This window comes from Canis lupus, chromosome 4 (assembly GCF_003254725.2).
Source record: "Canis lupus dingo isolate Sandy chromosome 4, ASM325472v2, whole genome shotgun sequence".
Classification (NCBI taxonomy): Eukaryota; Metazoa; Chordata; class Mammalia; order Carnivora; family Canidae; genus Canis; species Canis lupus.
The window spans coordinates 64557875-64574311 of NC_064246.1; the positions used below are offsets into that span (position 1 = coordinate 64557875).

Genomic DNA, 16437 nt, shown 5'->3' on the forward strand with positions numbered 1-16437 from the left:
AAATGAGATTTTTCTGTCTGATAACAGTGTATTTGTGATAACTCATTTCTTCCTCATCAATTTATCTTTTCCTGGATGTTACCACTCACTGGGGAAACACAATACTCATAGTACTCTGTGATTACATCTTTTATAAAGAAGCTGATGGTTGTAATTAGAATGTACATTAATTAGTGAATGGATTCTCCTTTTGATATGTTTGAATCTTATCAATTTTTCTTAATTAGTCCCTTCTCTCCTGAGGGTGCAGAGAAAAAGGATGAAATCTCATCTGTATTTATAAAGAAATGAAAATCTTTATCTTAATTTTTTTTATACTATCTGGGAAGTATCTAAGTATAAGGGAAGAATTTTATTCTTTTCTTCAGATGGTCTTTCCCCAATTTTTTCTTCTAATAAATATAGAAATCCTTCCCTCCAGACACATAAATATATACCCCTACAGATTTATTTTACATATAATTTATGTAAAATTTCAAAGAAATAACACTAAAATGCCTACTGCCTAAAGTTGTTTATTTGGCTTAACAAATTTGAATTTTAGTAAGATACTAAAAGGAGTAAATTAAACGATTAACATCAGGCTAAGGAAAGGACTTTGGCTTTACCTTTCCATCTAAATCATAAGGCAAGTCAATCAAACAACTTTGTGATTGGATGTGTCTTTTGGAAGGCCAGTCTTTTTAACAATGGATAATTGTCACAATGGTCAAGAAAATAAGAGAGAAGAAAATTTAAAGAGTGACTTTCCTTTTTTTTTTTTTTTTTAAGATTTTTATTTATTTGAGTGAGAGTGCAAGAGCACAGAGGGAGAGGGAGAAGCACACTCCCTGCTAAGCAGGAGAGCCTGAGGCAGGGCTCCATCCTAACGCCTGAGATCATGACCTGAGCCAAAGGCAGATGCTTAACTGACTGAGCCACTCATTTGCCCCTAATGAGTGCCTTTCAATGAAGACCTGCACTGTGCGAAGTTTGTTTTCATAATAACCTTAAAATAGCATGCAGATAGCTTCCCTAGGAACCTCCAGACCCACATGGCATCATCCTTCTCTAACTTGCAATCTGACCCAGGAGGCTGACTTGTATGGATTCCATCAATATGCTCACTTGCCCTCTACATTCTGGCAGGGTTTGGCCAATGAGGAGTCCTAGCAGGACACTGGCAGGAGGGCAAAGTTTAGGTTTCCCCTGGTTCCGGGATCATAAGGGCTCCTTGCACTACGTAAGTCCCTCAGCTGAAGGTTCTGGCTCCTTTCAAAGCTGCTGAACTAGAAAGAGATCTCCTGCCAGGTTCTGAGAACTGTTTCTTGTCCTTGTCCTTTTTGGCCCTGGGGATGTAGAACAGCTCTAGTGCTACTAGATTCAGGCTGCTACACTAGACCATGGTTCCCTATAAACCACACTTTTAAAGTAATCTGCTTGTGGGTGACAGAAATTGTATTTCTCATGGGCCACAGGTTTCCTATTGGGAGTCTACCTGATACGGTAGACATATGGTGCTACAACATCTACCGATGATCCTTGATTGAATGCACTGATGAAGCTCAGAGAGGTCATGCGATGTGGCTAATGTCACCTAACTGGTGAGCCTGGAAAGAACAAAGGGCTGTCTAACCAAAGCAGGCTCTGCCCACCATTCTCGAGGCTGTCTGGTCATGAAGAAAGAAATCTATAGATATGTATATATCTCACAATATGTAATGTATGTATTAAGATGTATCGAATACAGAAGATACATAAATGCATAATACATAAATCAGTATCATAAGAAAGTCACAGTTTCCATACCATCCAAAAGAAAACCAGACAGTTCATAAAACTGTCATTGTGAACAGCCTGTCAATAAGCCTGTGGATGCAGGCATAGCATGCTGTAGATAGCAGCATGTATATTGAAGCAATCTTGAGGCAGTCATTTTGACATGGCTTATAAAATAAGCCAGTGGGCATTTTTCCATCTTCTCTTTAGACTATGTGAAAGTACAAAACAGACATACTCAATTCTACCCTGAGGTGCTTCCTGTGATAGGACTGTGGATGAAGAACAAACAGGCAAGGAAAGGGTTGAGGGTCAAGCAAGTGTGGGTGAAGACCAGACAGGTCTATTGCACTCATTATTCAGGGATGAAAAATAATGCTATTATATTTTCATGCAGCTCTTATGATATAGCTGTGTCAAAAAAATCCACACCAATATGCCCTGCATTGCCAGCCTGTTATATGAAAAGCAGATAATCAACTTTTTCTTTTAATAATTTTATTTATTTGAGAGAAAGAGAGAGAGAGAGAGAGCAAGTGCACGAGGCAGGAGAGGGGCAAAGGAAGAAGGAGAAGAAAACTTCCTGCTAATCAGGGAGTCCAATGCAGGGCTCGATCCCAGGAGCCCAAGATGATCAACTTTTTATAAGGACAGGACATTCTCATTATTGTTATTTTTTCATTTCCAGTTATAATGTTTTTAACTCCATAAACAAATAAAGATAATATGTGTATGTATATATATAATCTATCTGCATGTGTATGTACATGTAGGTGTACACATATGTACATCTACAGCTCATTAAACCAATGGAGGGTTTTTCTTCAGTTCTTCTAAGTTAATGGTATTTAAATATCACTATGTTTTTTACAGCTCATTAAAATAAAACAGAAGCATTCAGATGAGAAACTACCTCTCTGTTACATACTGGCAGCTAAAGTGACCAAATAATAATGTACTCACTACTAGCTCATTCATGGAGAAGAAAATAACATAAAAATTTGAACCTTTACACTTACACGAAAAAGAATCGTGTGCAGACATGATCAGTATTTGGGACGACCCATATCTCTCCATGTTTGTGCAGGTCAGGTGAGGTGATCACTGTAAATGGAAGATAAAATTAAAAACTCATTTTATTCTAAGTTACTGTATCCCTCATCTTAGAAATTTAGAAGCAAAAAGCACATGCACAAACACATGAAAAATGTTTAGCCTTATTAGCTGCCAAAATTCTAAGTGAAAACAATGAAATGTAATGTAATGATTTTGTTTTAAATACCATCAGTTTAACAATAGGAAGGGAATCACTTGTTTTTTTTTTTTTTAAGTCACTTGTTTTCGTTTATTATTATCAAAAGCAAATAATCCTGACTCGGGGATGATGTAGAAAGCAACTTTGTGTCCTCCAATAACTATCAAGGGTTGAAAACTTAAAAGGCAGTTAACAGTGGCTACTGAAATTCCCAGCAGAAGAAGAAAAATGCTTTTTTTAGTCAAGGTTAGATTTTATAGCAAGAACAAAGAGAAGTATATGATCTTGCAAATCGCCTATCAATTTGTCTACCCCAAGTTCAGAATAGAAGAATGATTTCAGTGTAGAAACAGAAAGACCTATCAGGTTCTGTTCTTAGTGCTTGGTTCATCTTTCACATTTCTCATGGTATGATAGATTCCAAAACCAACTTAAAGAGGAAGGCGGCATATTCACAAAAGAGATTAGCAATACTTGATCAGAAAAATATAATTACCATTCTGAGATATCTGCCAAGAATAAAATACAGCACTGTTTGAATTCTTGCCAATTCTGCTCTGTTTTTCACCTATATTAAGATCTCAATTGTACCTGTTTTCCATCTGTGCTCTTAGTGAAGGTCGCAAGGAATAATGCTTTCACTAACCCATTATGAGCATTCTGGAAATACAGTCAAATTCTTAAATACAGATAACATAGAGAATTAACTCTGTGAAGTTTGTAAAACTTTCAACCTACCTTCACATAAGGCTATGCATTTTAAATTACGGCTTTGCAGAAATTGGGATTGCTGTCCTTTTTTCTGTGACTAAATTCCAAAAGAATTTGAAAATCAGAGTGAAAATAGGGCAGTTGCTCAAGTGAAAAAAGAACTCATCATCATTAAGAAATAATAGCCACTAAGATAACTCCAGATTTAAAAAAAAAAAAAAAACAAAACCTATCTAGACTAGCAGGGATATCCTTGAAATCTTTCTTTAATGTCAAGCTGTATTTGTTATAACACTTAATTTCTGTACATAATCATTATTAAATCACTCTCAAGATAAGTGAACTAAAGATGCTCAATTAAAGTTTAACAGCCTCACATCACAGAATTAGAACTCAAATTTATATTCATTGGAAGCCTCGCATCTTCATTTCAAGGGAAACAAAATAAAAATTGCATGATCTTTTCAAACATTATGATCAGTTATTCCAGATCATCTAACTCACCCAAAACCAACCTATTTTCACAGCACCATTAACTAAGCTGCAGAGGTTTCAGGAAAATTTCATGCAGAAAATCTGTAGTTTTTTGTTTTTGATATTAGGTTAGCCATATGTTTTTTTCCCCAATTTAAAATCACATTACTCCTTAAGTAGATTTCTAATTTGTTCAGAATGGTTGTTTCTATTGAAACAACAAGGGATTCATGCTTGTTCTTTTCTCTGCCTTGAATTCTTTCTCCTATACGGCTCATGCACCCACTGCCTCGAGTCTCCACATAGTAACCTCAGATGGAACATCCATTCCTGACTACCCCAAGCAATACTCATTCTTGTTTCCCCCTTCCACTCCATGGTATTTGCCCTGATTTTTCTCCATTTTTCTCTACCATCTAGCATTCTTTCTATCTAAACATATATTTAATTTGTTAATAGCCACTCAACAGTCTCAGAGGAATTCTCTAATGCTTTTTTGTTCTATTTTTGACTGTCACGATAGCTCAATGCCTAGGAATCTCTAACATTATAGTAGGAGCTTAATAAATACTTGCTGAGTATTTTTCAATAAAGGCATTTTGATTATCACATTTTAGGGTAGATTTTATGTCTTTTGAGTAATGGCCATTTGAAATAACTCTGCAGACTTATAAAGCCTGCGTGCTTATGGAAATCCTGCTGGCTAATGAAGCTAGAGCTCACTCATCACATGCAGCCACTCGAGTCACTACAACACCTGTGATGCACTGCTGCTTTTACTGCTTGACGCCGGCTCATCTTTGGCTGTCACCTTCTGCTTCTTGTTCATCCCTGAAAACACCAACAAAATAATAATTTAGGAACAAAGCTATGCAACATCCCTCAAATACAATCCAGTGACACTGCAAAGTTCCACTTTAGGCAAAGACTTTGTGGCATAGAGGACCATGATGGGTGCCAGGAGAAGCTGCTGTGACCTGGGGTGGAAGTTCTGATAGTGTTAAAAATTAGATGATTCAGTTTGGTTTTCTTTGTACTGAAAACAGAGATTGTTGATCTATATTTAATTCGGTGTGGAATTTACTGTATTTTCTAATAAAGGAAAATAATGCAAGTTCTTTTGTCTTTAATACTCACAAGTTTTAGCTTACTCTGTTAATGCCAGGACTTTTTACTTTGTGAAAGATTTTAGATAGAACTAAAATTCATATCTGTTTTAGAATAGATAGATATTTTTCTATATTTTATTTGGAAAACTGTCCAAAATTGAGAAGTACGTTGTGTTTTTTTTGTTGTTGTTGCTATTTTAGTAAAGTCTTGATGAGAATGAGTAAGTTGCCACTGGTGTAAATATAATTCTTTCCAAGTTAGACATACCCCTAAAGGTGCAGAGGTGGAGAAGGCCAAGCTGAGGAACAAGGCGTAGGGTTTCAGACATGTACTTCTGTGAGAAAAATCCCTCAGAGGGAATGTCCTGTTCTCTACTCCTGAAACTCGCAGCCTGAAAGCCAACTACAAAGTTACTTCACAGTACTTGAAGTCTTACCAATGCTGAGGATGTCTTTTATTAAACTGGTTTCATTTTAGTTTTTCATTGTGTTATGTTTTAATGAGATTTATCATCTGATTTATGCTGATTTTAATTTGTTTTGTCCTTTTAATTATATTATTCTATTTTCTCTATTACCTTATTCTTCCTGGTATTTATTTTTTTAGTGTTATTTTGACATACTGTATCTTCAAAGGTTGTTGCAACAATATTTCTCAAGCCATGGGCTTTTCTACAATGTGACTTGGCCACTCTTTCATTCAGGGATGGAGTCTAATACCCCAACCCTCAAAGATGGAGGAGTTTGTAACTGTTTTGACCTATAGCATATGTGGGAAGTGTCACCATGTGACTTGTGAGGCTGAGCCAAAAAGCCTACAAAGTCCACCTGGTGCTCTCAGGACATGTGTTCTGGAAAAGGTTGGGGTGGAACCCTGAGAAACAACTTGCTGTGGTTGAAAGAGCATGAACTTAGGCAAAGGAATTAGATGGTTAACATTTACCTGGTTATGAGACCTCTCAGGATATCCTTTTCTATAATAAAGCATCTTAAGACTTACTAACCAGGTACCACATGAATGACATCTCCTGAAGTTGTGCAATACAATCACATAATTGTACATACGCAGGAGTACACAAGCAAAACCAATTATACATGCAGGTATATGAATATAAAAATATTTGAAAGTCTGAAGGGGAATACGGAGAACACTGAGGTTGGGGAGAAGGAAAAAAAAATTTCACTTGTTATTTTATACAGTTCTATGTAGTTCCAATTTCTTTTTTTTTTTTCAATTTCTTTATAGTGAGCACAATTACTTTACGTTTAAACACAGTAAGTTAGTAAGTTGTTGCCCCCCTCAAAAAAAATCATACCAATCATTGCAAAGTATTCCCCCAAATTTAAAAGTGCAAAGAAATCACCCCAAATTCCACCACCTGGAATAAGGATAAGGAATGCTAACAATGTCATGATCATTCTTTTCATATTTTGAATTTACCAGGCTCCTCTCTAGCACATGCTTTCAATTTTTTCCAAAATAATTTTTTCGTAAGTTTCACCAAACAAGATGTCAATAAGTAGGGTGATTGTGGGGGTGTTTTTCTAATCTTAAGTTTTCCATACTGTTCAAAATTTCTTTATATGATATATAATAATTCAAAGATAAGATGTTGGCATGATACAGAGTTACAATCCATGGCCGTGAACTACTATATACAAATACTTTTCAGTGCTCTACAAAATGTTTTACACATACTGCATTCTCAATATTTCCTTGTGGATGGAATAAATGTAGAAACTACTCAACAAGACTGAAATTAATTTTGAAATTGAAAAACCACATATTCTACTAGGATATTTTATGTATATAATATATATATACTAGGATATTTTAAATTCATACTGACATGTGAGCTTTGTTTTCGCTTCTGACATATACCAAATGAATTAAATGCAAATATATCAAGTAAGTTTCAGTCACTTGATATAACAAAAACCTCACAAACTTGAGGTTAGAAATGAAACACAAGCTTACCTGAGTAACCAAAAGATATGCTTGACATTGGACTAAGATAGATTCCACTTCCATACATTGCACCATGGAGCTAAAAGGGGGAGAGAAAGTGGACAGTCAATGGTTTCAAAGGTCAATATTTTACAAAAGAAAGGAATCAGTCTTATGTTGGGAGGATTAACTCTTAGAAAACGATAAAGTGCTTTCCTAAGGTCTAACGTGAAAATAATACTACTGATACCCTTGTCTTCAAAATTCAGTGAGTTGATATATGAACAGACATAGCCAAAGAAAAAAATCCTTGATAAAGGTTTTCCACTTGACCTATGACAAAGACAGTCACTTATAAAGTACTATAATAGGTTTTTATGTTAATGACTCCAAAATACTGAAAACAAAACAGTCTGAATTATACACGACAGAGCTGTGATTAGGACTCACATGGTAGTATATCAACAAAGTAGCCTACTCAGGCTTTCATTATGCAATGCTGTCAACCCATTCTTATCTCCTCTAAACTTGTAGGTTACAAGTTTCATTAACTGAAACTTTCTGACTGGTCTAAGAAAGTACTCAGGACAATAAAAATTCTCTCTCATGAGCTCTACATTTTAGGGCCCCTGTACCCTAGTCGTTACTAACTAAATACTAATTCAGTAAGTGTGTGTTTATGGATATTTGCATTTAACTGTATCATCTTAACTGTCATTGGAGCGTGAGATCCAGCAGAGCTGACGGGATTGAGCATATCATTTTCTGACCTCTTTCCATAGTCAGATAAAAATCAGCTGAATGAGAGCGAAGTGGGGGTGTTGGAGGTGAAAGGCAGAAATAAAGAGAAACACTATAGCCACAATAACTCCCAGTGCTGCCTCAGAGACCATGAATCAGGCAGCAGATGGTTCTTTGGTGTCCAATCTCTCTCTTGCTGATTCTTAGCACTACTTTCTTCTTGTAAAGTATTTACACTGAGGCAGTGCTCAAGAAATCTGTGTTGAATTAGCAGACAGAATGCTTGTGTGGTTTTCTTTCTGCATGATAACTTTTTTTCTACTTAAATTCAAAGTGATTTTACAGTTTTCTCATAGGGAATTCAATTTATTTTTCTTTTCATCCCTATATGGTGTATAGGTCCATTCTGCTTCAGTTATTTTATGAATATTTCTTATACCTGTTAGAAATTCTATATAATTTTTGAAGCCCACTTGCTTCCCCTTTTTCATAATAAAAAAGCACCAGGATTGCTTATTGAACTCTTACACTAAAGCATATATGGTCTTGTGAAAGCATTCAGAACATTTACCTGCAGTCTAGTATTAGAAGCAACAACCAGACCATTCCTCAGGATAGAATGCCAGTTTTCAATGTGTGAGCCACTAAAGCACAGAGGAGGGGAAGGACAAAGTAAAACCAAACATTAATAATCTTCTAAAGTAAAAAAAAAAAAAAAAAAAAAAATAATCTTCTAAAGTGGCCACAATACAATAAGTCATGTACCATCTGAAAGTCTTGAATATCCAAGACAAGTCTCAGGCAGGGGACTATTCAGGGTTAATAGCCAACTACTAAAAGAATGTTTTCCTCCCCACACGTTTCTGGGAGACCAAGCCATACTCACTGAAATGCAAAGGTGCTTCCAAAGAGTTTTTTAGCAGCTCTAAAATTAGATTCTTTGGCTGGTGGACTGCTGAGAAGAAGGAACTGATGTGGAGTATGCATAAACTTCAGTTGCTGCCATTTAAAATAATGACAAATGAAAATACGTCAAAACTAACACGTATCAGACTGATGACAATTTCAAATTTTACTGGTTTAAGAATTATCTAGATTCAAGCCACACTAACTTACATTAACAAGACCATTCATTAAAAAGAAAGACCCGCATAAATGATAAATCATATGGAGTTGCTGATATGAAGGGTAATTCTTTAGGCTAATGGAAAAGTAATAGGAGACAGACAATTCAAAGTCATTTATATTTAGCTTTGGAATACACTCTGTAATCATGTCCGAGCAGATCTGCCTTCCTAATTATGTTTCTTTTTAAGACTTTTATTATTAAATTCCCTAAGTATACAGTAGCTATTCAACTGGGGAAATATCTGAGTTTGCTAAGCAGAAAAGTTAGTTCAAGATTTTAAAATTGCAAAAATTATCATCATGCTTTATTTGCATATATTTATAAAATTGTAAATTGCCTACATTCAAATATAGTTTCCCCTTTGTTCATGAAAAGAAATTAAAACAGAATCTTTTGAATTAGTCACTTGACAAAATTTTTTAATTGCTGCCCTTTCACTTAGGAATATATTTATATAGGACGACAATACAAAGGAAATCTCACAGTTTAGAGTTTCATAGACAGGAAAGCTAAGATTCTGGATACTGTTCTTTTTAGGTTTTTGATCAGAACTGAAATCAGAGTCCATTAGCTTTTCCTTTATTTGTAAGTGTATTAAGCCGATAAGGCAATATCTTCTCTGCTCTGGAAAAGTGGAGCTGTGCCAACAAGAAACTGACAATGATAAAAAGCACATTACCTGTTTCTGGTCAATCTCGATTCTTCCTATCACTTGTGGAATAACTAAATGATTTCATACTGACCCTTTTACTTACTGAAAAGTTCGGGGCAGCAGCCTGAATTTGAATTTGATTTCTTGGGAAAACCTGGAGCTGGTGTACATATGGTAATTTCAAACTGAGGAATTAGGGCTAACCTGAGATTACTTCAATTTTCTGAAGAAGCTGACTAAAAATCACAAGAATCACTTCTCCCACTAGTCAGGACTCTTCCCTTTCTGTATATATAAGTGAAAAACCAACTTACCCTGTTAACTGGCAGTTTCACAATATGTGACCTATTACTTGAAATAACCCTGAAATTAATTAAAATAATCCATCAGTCACAAATATATGCCAAATATATTTAATGATTTTTTTCCTTAGTTGGCAAGTGATTGAAACTTATGTTTACTGTGACATTAACTAAATTAAGTAATCATTTTACTTATTACATCACTTTTCTTTGCTTCCTGAAGCAATTTAAAGAGCTTATGTAACAAAAAAGAACGTTTTAATCCGAGAAGTAGTTCCTTAGAGCCTAAGAGATAATGATTTTTAATTATTACAACCTCAGATATCAGCAAAATGAACATTTCTAAACATACTTTTAAAGGATGATCATCTAGATGCAAAGCTGATTCACACATCTGCTTCCTTGGCTCTTCCCTACATTGTCTAATTAATAATCAGTTTTGGCGAAGACCTTTTTCTTTCTTTAAATATATGAGGATCATTGTGCTGATATATACAGTGGTTTGTACACAAAAGCTTATTCACCATATTTAGACGCTGAGTTTGAAAAACATTACATTCAGGTATCTGAAAGAACTAGTTATTTTGTGTTTTTCAGTACAGAAATTAATAACTAGGGAAAACTCTAAAAAAATATTTTGGTGGATTTTTTTTCTCCTTGAAAGAAGAGTGACTAACAAACAAGCTGAAGAAAATGATCACAAATAATTAAAAGTTAATAATCAGGCTGACTACAGGGTGGGGGGGATTAGATATTTGAGATTTTTACCTTCATTTTGAATATGGCAATGTGAGAATGTAAAAAATTACAGTGAAAAATATGTTATTCTACTCAATCAAAATTTCAATAATAGGTCATAACAGATACAAAGAAGGAAGACCTCCAAATCTAATTTTTAAAGTTTTAATACACTAAATGATTATTGTAAAATTCTAAATGAAAGTAACCAGAATCATTCCTTCTCCTTTGCCTATCTTTCCATAATTTTTAAAAACTTCCTGGTTGCAGCATAAAATAGGTCTTATTCAGATCAATCTCTTGTAATCTTTACATTTGTATTACTGCATTTATAATCATGGTGAATTCCATTGTCCTTAAGTTTTCAGTGATTTCAAAGAGATTTGTATATAAAACCCTTATAGATATGGGGAGTAGATACTATTGTCTTCATTTTGCAAATAAGAAACCAGAGGGCAAAGGCTCTGAAGCAGGTGTGGTAGGAAGGGTGTTCTCAACTGGCTCTCCTATTATCAGGTGAGCCCTCCTAGTTTCCATGCAGGTTATACCCCTCACCAGGCTCACTCTGAACAGAGCATCATCTGCAGCCATCAAACAGAGTTCATCAAATTTATACTGTTCTTGTTAAGACAGACATTTTAGAAAGATTTTCAATAAGTGTTTGAAACAGTGAGTTTTGTCACTTAGTCCCCAGTTAACTAGAAAATTAAATGAACCAAAACAGCTTCACCATATAATCCAGCTAATCACATTTTTTAAAACTATAGACAAACTGCTGTCAAATACATTGTATATCTGTGTAGTGCATAGGACAGCATTTTCTTCCCCTTGTGATATACAAGTTTTAATTAAAGTGAGAGTCATTAAGGACTCTGATTGTAAAATCACCAGGCCTCAGAGGCTTGTAGAACTGTAGCATTGCAGGTCTTGTAAAATAGGCCTTTTTTTTCCCCCTTAAAGAAGGCAGTAGAAAATGATTCTGTTTTCATTAAAAGGAAAACTAAAATTTTATACCATTGCAGTAGGGGATGAGCAAGGGGGTCTTGTTTATCCATCTGCTTCTTGATTTCCAGATATGGTGCCTGGAAAATAAGTCATTATACTTCTTGTAAACATTCCTTTTTTTCCTTTTAATTTTTTCCTTTATGCAAAAGGAAAATGAGGTTGAACAGGTATGTCTAATCTAGTTAAACCCGGAAGTTTGTGGCTGTGACAAGGTAACAGCAACAATTACCCTACGTGTCCCCCTACACCATCAAGTGATGTGAACTTTCAACTTCATGGGGCACAATGGACTTGCCCCAACATTTTGCTCCAGAGGCTTCCTCAAGCTTTAGCCTGGCTCCCATGCACTAGGCCATGTCTAAAGGTGATCCTAGGCCCCCTGCTGAGTCTCTGATGGAGAAAAACTCAGTGCTGCCTAAAGACACAAGGTACCTACCTTGTACCCACCAACACTGCTAGCCTTCTAGTAATTTTCTACTCATCTCTCCTGTTATTTCCTATTCCCCACAGACCCCTACTTTTCCATGGCTCCCTCTCTTTCTCTGCTCTCACTTAAAAAAACCCAGCCACTTTTGTCTTACTTGGAGGTGACCTCCCTCGCACTGCAAGTCACTCTCCCCCACCGTAGCCCTCAAGTTAAGTTTATCCCTTTAACAAGTGTCAGGTGCTGTTTCTCTTTGAGCATGACTGTTTTTACCTTTTAGCTAACATTAAAAGCAAAACTTGTAATAGTTACCCTTCACACTCATATCTGAAGGTACTGACTTAGGTGCAGAGCTTTACAAGAGACAACTGGACAATATTTACATAAGAAGAACCCTTCTTTTCAAAGTATTTAATGGAATTTACCCAGACAATTAACCTTTTCACAGAACAAAAGGCAATCCATCTGTGACAATTTAGGTCTATCTAGAAAGCAGTAAGTACCTTCTAGAAAATAGGACAATATAATGTTAAATTTACTTGGAGAGGAGTAAAGGTTTTGACGCAATAAAATCTGACAGCATCCCTAAGGAATGCACACTGGAAGGGGGTGCAGCATTACTATTTACTATCTTGACAGTGAAGAAGCTAAGCATCAAGCAATTAAGCAACTTGCCCAAGGTCACAGGCCGCATCACTGATGAGCAAATTATACAACACAGACCTCTGACTTACTAGGCTGACACCCAATCATCTCCACTGCCTTCTATTAAAATAGCTTACACATGACCCAGAATAAAGGGAGTAAATTTTGGCAGAGAGCTGATCCCAGAGTCAACATTTTGTAGCTATTTTCGTTCAAGAATGATCTGGGTCTGGGGTATAGTATAATAAATATCCTATTGCCACCAAAGCCTTTGGTGACTAAAAAATGTTTACTTAACTTTGTTTAAGCCACTGGAGTAGGTTCATGTTTTCCCCCAAGCGGAAATGCTTCACTGTTTTCCTTTCCTTATACAAATAATAAATATTTGTTTGAAAAGGAATTCAGGTGATACAGAAAAGTATGGCATAGAAAAACAACTAGCAAAAAAAAGAGAAAAAAAAAAAGAAAAACAACTAGCAAGGATGATGGTTTTTAAGCAAATAATATAACTTGTGAATTAAAGATCTCTGTTTACCATCATCCGACACACGCTATTTGTTGAACAAATGGATGAATATTTGATTACATGAATAAATAACTATCCAAAGACTCAAAACTCAAATCTGAGAATGCAAAAATGTACTTGGGAGCACATTTTCAAGTACAGTGGAGGTGATAGGGAAGAAGGGAGGAGTGGCACAGAAGATTTGCAGGCCTCAAGGAATCCAATACTTTTTCCAAAAGACAGAAATGACGTAGGATAACACTTACAAGCCCCCAGGGTCTCTAAGGCAGTGCAAGCCTTGAAACCACCGTATGCAAACCAAACCCATAGTGTGTATTGTTGTCAATTATAGATTATTAATTTCTACTTATCACGATGAGTTTTAAGCCTTTCTCCAAATCTTTGGCAATGGATAGGCCTCAATAATTCAGTAGTATTTGCTTTCCGAAGAGCTAGACGATAGCCCAGTGGTATGTTAAGACTTTCATAATAAACCTCAATTCTTGCTCATCAAACATCACCAAGCCTCCGTAATGTCTACAAATATAATAAACTCAATACTCTCGAGGAGTCTTGTGTCCTCCAAAGTTGTTTTGAGATTCTATGTTCTAAACTATTTACGTTCAATTTACATGATAGAATATTTGTTTTTCTTTTAACATTAAAATAATGTGCTAAAATAAAATCACTACTGTTAATTAAAACGGAAAGTCTAGGAAGATGGTACCAAATTTAACCCTTGCTTTAAGGTATTCGACACATCTCCACATACTCCAATTGTTGCAGAGAACATTAGGATCACAATTATGCAATTACCTTCCAAAAGTCCCAGTGGTAGCCCACCAGTACACTGACGTAATTTAATTAAAACGTCCTAGTACGCCACAATCTTTATTTTTAAAGTACTTTAATTATACTCCCATCTAACAGAAAAATCTACATTTCACTACACAGCCAATACTCTCAGACATTTTTAAAATACGATTTTACTCAAGCAAAACTGAACCATACAAGACCACAAGATGATATACTTACTTGCGTCATTTCTCTGATAGAAGTTATGCTATCCAGCGCTTTCATTACTCGATCATAGTTCTTCTTCTGTTCGAATGGAAAGAAAAACAGTATTCACTATAAGCCTTTGCAGGCCTACAAATTACTAGAGGAACATATTTCTGTACATGGATTTTCCATCAGACTTGATTTGAAAGCACTGACTGTGCTGTGTACATAAAATGGAAGGCTTTAAAATAAGATAATTCTAGGATGTACGATGTATAACTGAGAGGGAAGAAAAGAGAAAGCAATACCAATCCTAATATAAGTACATAAAATCATGTTTAGCTTACAGGGGGAAAAGTATAAATACAAAAAAAAAAAAAGATATTGGGCTCCTGATTCTTAATTTCACTAAAAAGAAAACTAAGCCGTGATGAATAAAATAAGAATAGAATCTTTCTAAAATACAAAAATCCACTTTAAATCTTGCAATATCATTTTGCTTCTATTTTCTTTTGATTGAAAGACTGTTACCAAAAGAGTAGACTAGTTGAATAGTTAGTGTATAAATGACACCACACACTTAACTTATAATTCATCTTTAGGGATACTGTAGCTATGTGTACTGTTGCCACTTATGAAGGAAGGAAGCTTTTCCAAGGGCATTTTATATAGCCATTGTTTCTACAAAATGATTTCAAGATGGATAGTAATAGAAACTAAGGCAATTTTGGCTCAAATTTTGAAAATTTTGCTCTCTCAGAAGGATCCTGCCTCATCTCCACAAATATCTATAAAATTGTTTTCTTAAGAAATGCCAGTTGGTCAACAATATGGCATTACTTATTATTATTATTACTTTCACTGATCTTCAGATAACTGGGGAGGAGGAAGGAAGAAGGTGAGGAAAGATTAGGTAAAAATACAAAAGAAAAGCAAAAATCGGTTCTTTTATCCACAACATTTAAAATGACAATGAGGTGATACTAAAGCTAGAATCTCAAAAAATGGTGAAATTAAATTCATCATATCAACCATCACCACGCAATTTATTACTGCTATGCACCTGCCCTTCAGGCAGACAGTATGTATAAAGATGGCAATTTGAGAGGATGAAGTGGGTCTAGTTTCATAAAGACAAAGTTCTGAAAGTGATTTTAATAGATGAAAGGATGGGGAAGTGAGATATGGGAAAGATCAAAGGAGGCTGTAAATTGAGTTTTGGGGAAAGAACCGTATCTACTAGATGGATATGTGGTCCACAACAGGTCAGGGATGGGCCTGATGAATGAGTAGGACAGGAGGAAGAAAGTGAGAAGGACTAAAATCACAGCTGCTGCTACAGGGGATGGTTGGGGCATGCAAGGACAAGTACTCACCCTGGGGTTGAAGGCCAGCATCTGAGGATCATTAGGATCCACCACAGAAGGATATGGCTCGAAAATGACAACTTTTCTAGGAGATTCCAATGCAGACCTACACATGGAGACCAGTAGATCTACCACCTTGAAACACATACATAAAACAGTTAGTGTCCCTGGTGTCTTAGCACACACTTTGTCATTCATTACTCCTCCCTCTCATGGTCATGGAAGTTAAGTAGGAAAGCCTCAGAATTGCTATCAACTTCTCAAATCTGTAATTTATGGCTTCAGACCACATTTGACCAAACTTAACCATTAGCTTGAAATAGCTGACATGCGTTGCTGTTGCTTCCAATTATGTCCTGGTATGTCTTTGTTATGAACTCGTATTATGCTCCAACATTGCTCTAGGCTCTATGGCAGACATGCACAAGAGAGACAGCTCCTCTCTCACAGAATTTATATTCTAATGGAGAAGATGCACAAAAAAATAATCAGTTCACTATATGCTCAAATATATTTCTGGTTGTGTTGAATGCTGTAGTAAATATTAAGCAGGTGTTAGAGACTTCAAAATGGCTAGGAAGGTCGTAATACTTAAACAGAGACCAGAGTGAAGATAAGAGAAGGAGATACAGCTCTGGGAGAAACCATTCCAGGTGATGGAAACTGCAAATT

At 35.7% G+C, this 16437-nt stretch overlaps 1 protein-coding gene across 7 annotated transcripts in view; it reads right to left on the minus strand.

Annotated features, from left to right (window-relative positions):
* Positions 1 to 16437, minus strand: part of PARP8 (poly(ADP-ribose) polymerase family member 8) — a 172531-nt gene that overhangs the window by 11892 nt on the left and 144202 nt on the right. For 6 of the 7 annotated variants that reach the window (XR_003130912.3, XM_025434896.3, XM_049109281.1 and 3 more), the window contains 10 exons: positions 15775 to 15900; positions 14432 to 14497; positions 11832 to 11899; positions 10092 to 10140; positions 8883 to 8995; positions 8568 to 8640; positions 7286 to 7355; positions 4956 to 5029; positions 3752 to 3821; positions 2778 to 2862 (listed from right to left, as the gene is read on the minus strand). Coding sequence is in view for 5 of the 7 variants with exons in the window: in XM_025434896.3 (XP_025290681.1) it covers positions 2778 to 2862; positions 3752 to 3821; positions 4956 to 5029; positions 7286 to 7355; positions 8568 to 8640; positions 8883 to 8995; positions 10092 to 10140; positions 11832 to 11899; positions 14432 to 14497; positions 15775 to 15900 (794 nt within the window). In the remaining 2 variants the exon portion in view is untranslated. The remainder of the gene's footprint in view (positions 1 to 2777; positions 2863 to 3751; positions 3822 to 4955; positions 5030 to 7285; positions 7356 to 8567; positions 8641 to 8882; positions 8996 to 10091; positions 10141 to 11831; positions 11900 to 14431; positions 14498 to 15774; positions 15901 to 16437) is intronic. The other variant, XR_004814818.2, reaches the window with a different exon arrangement.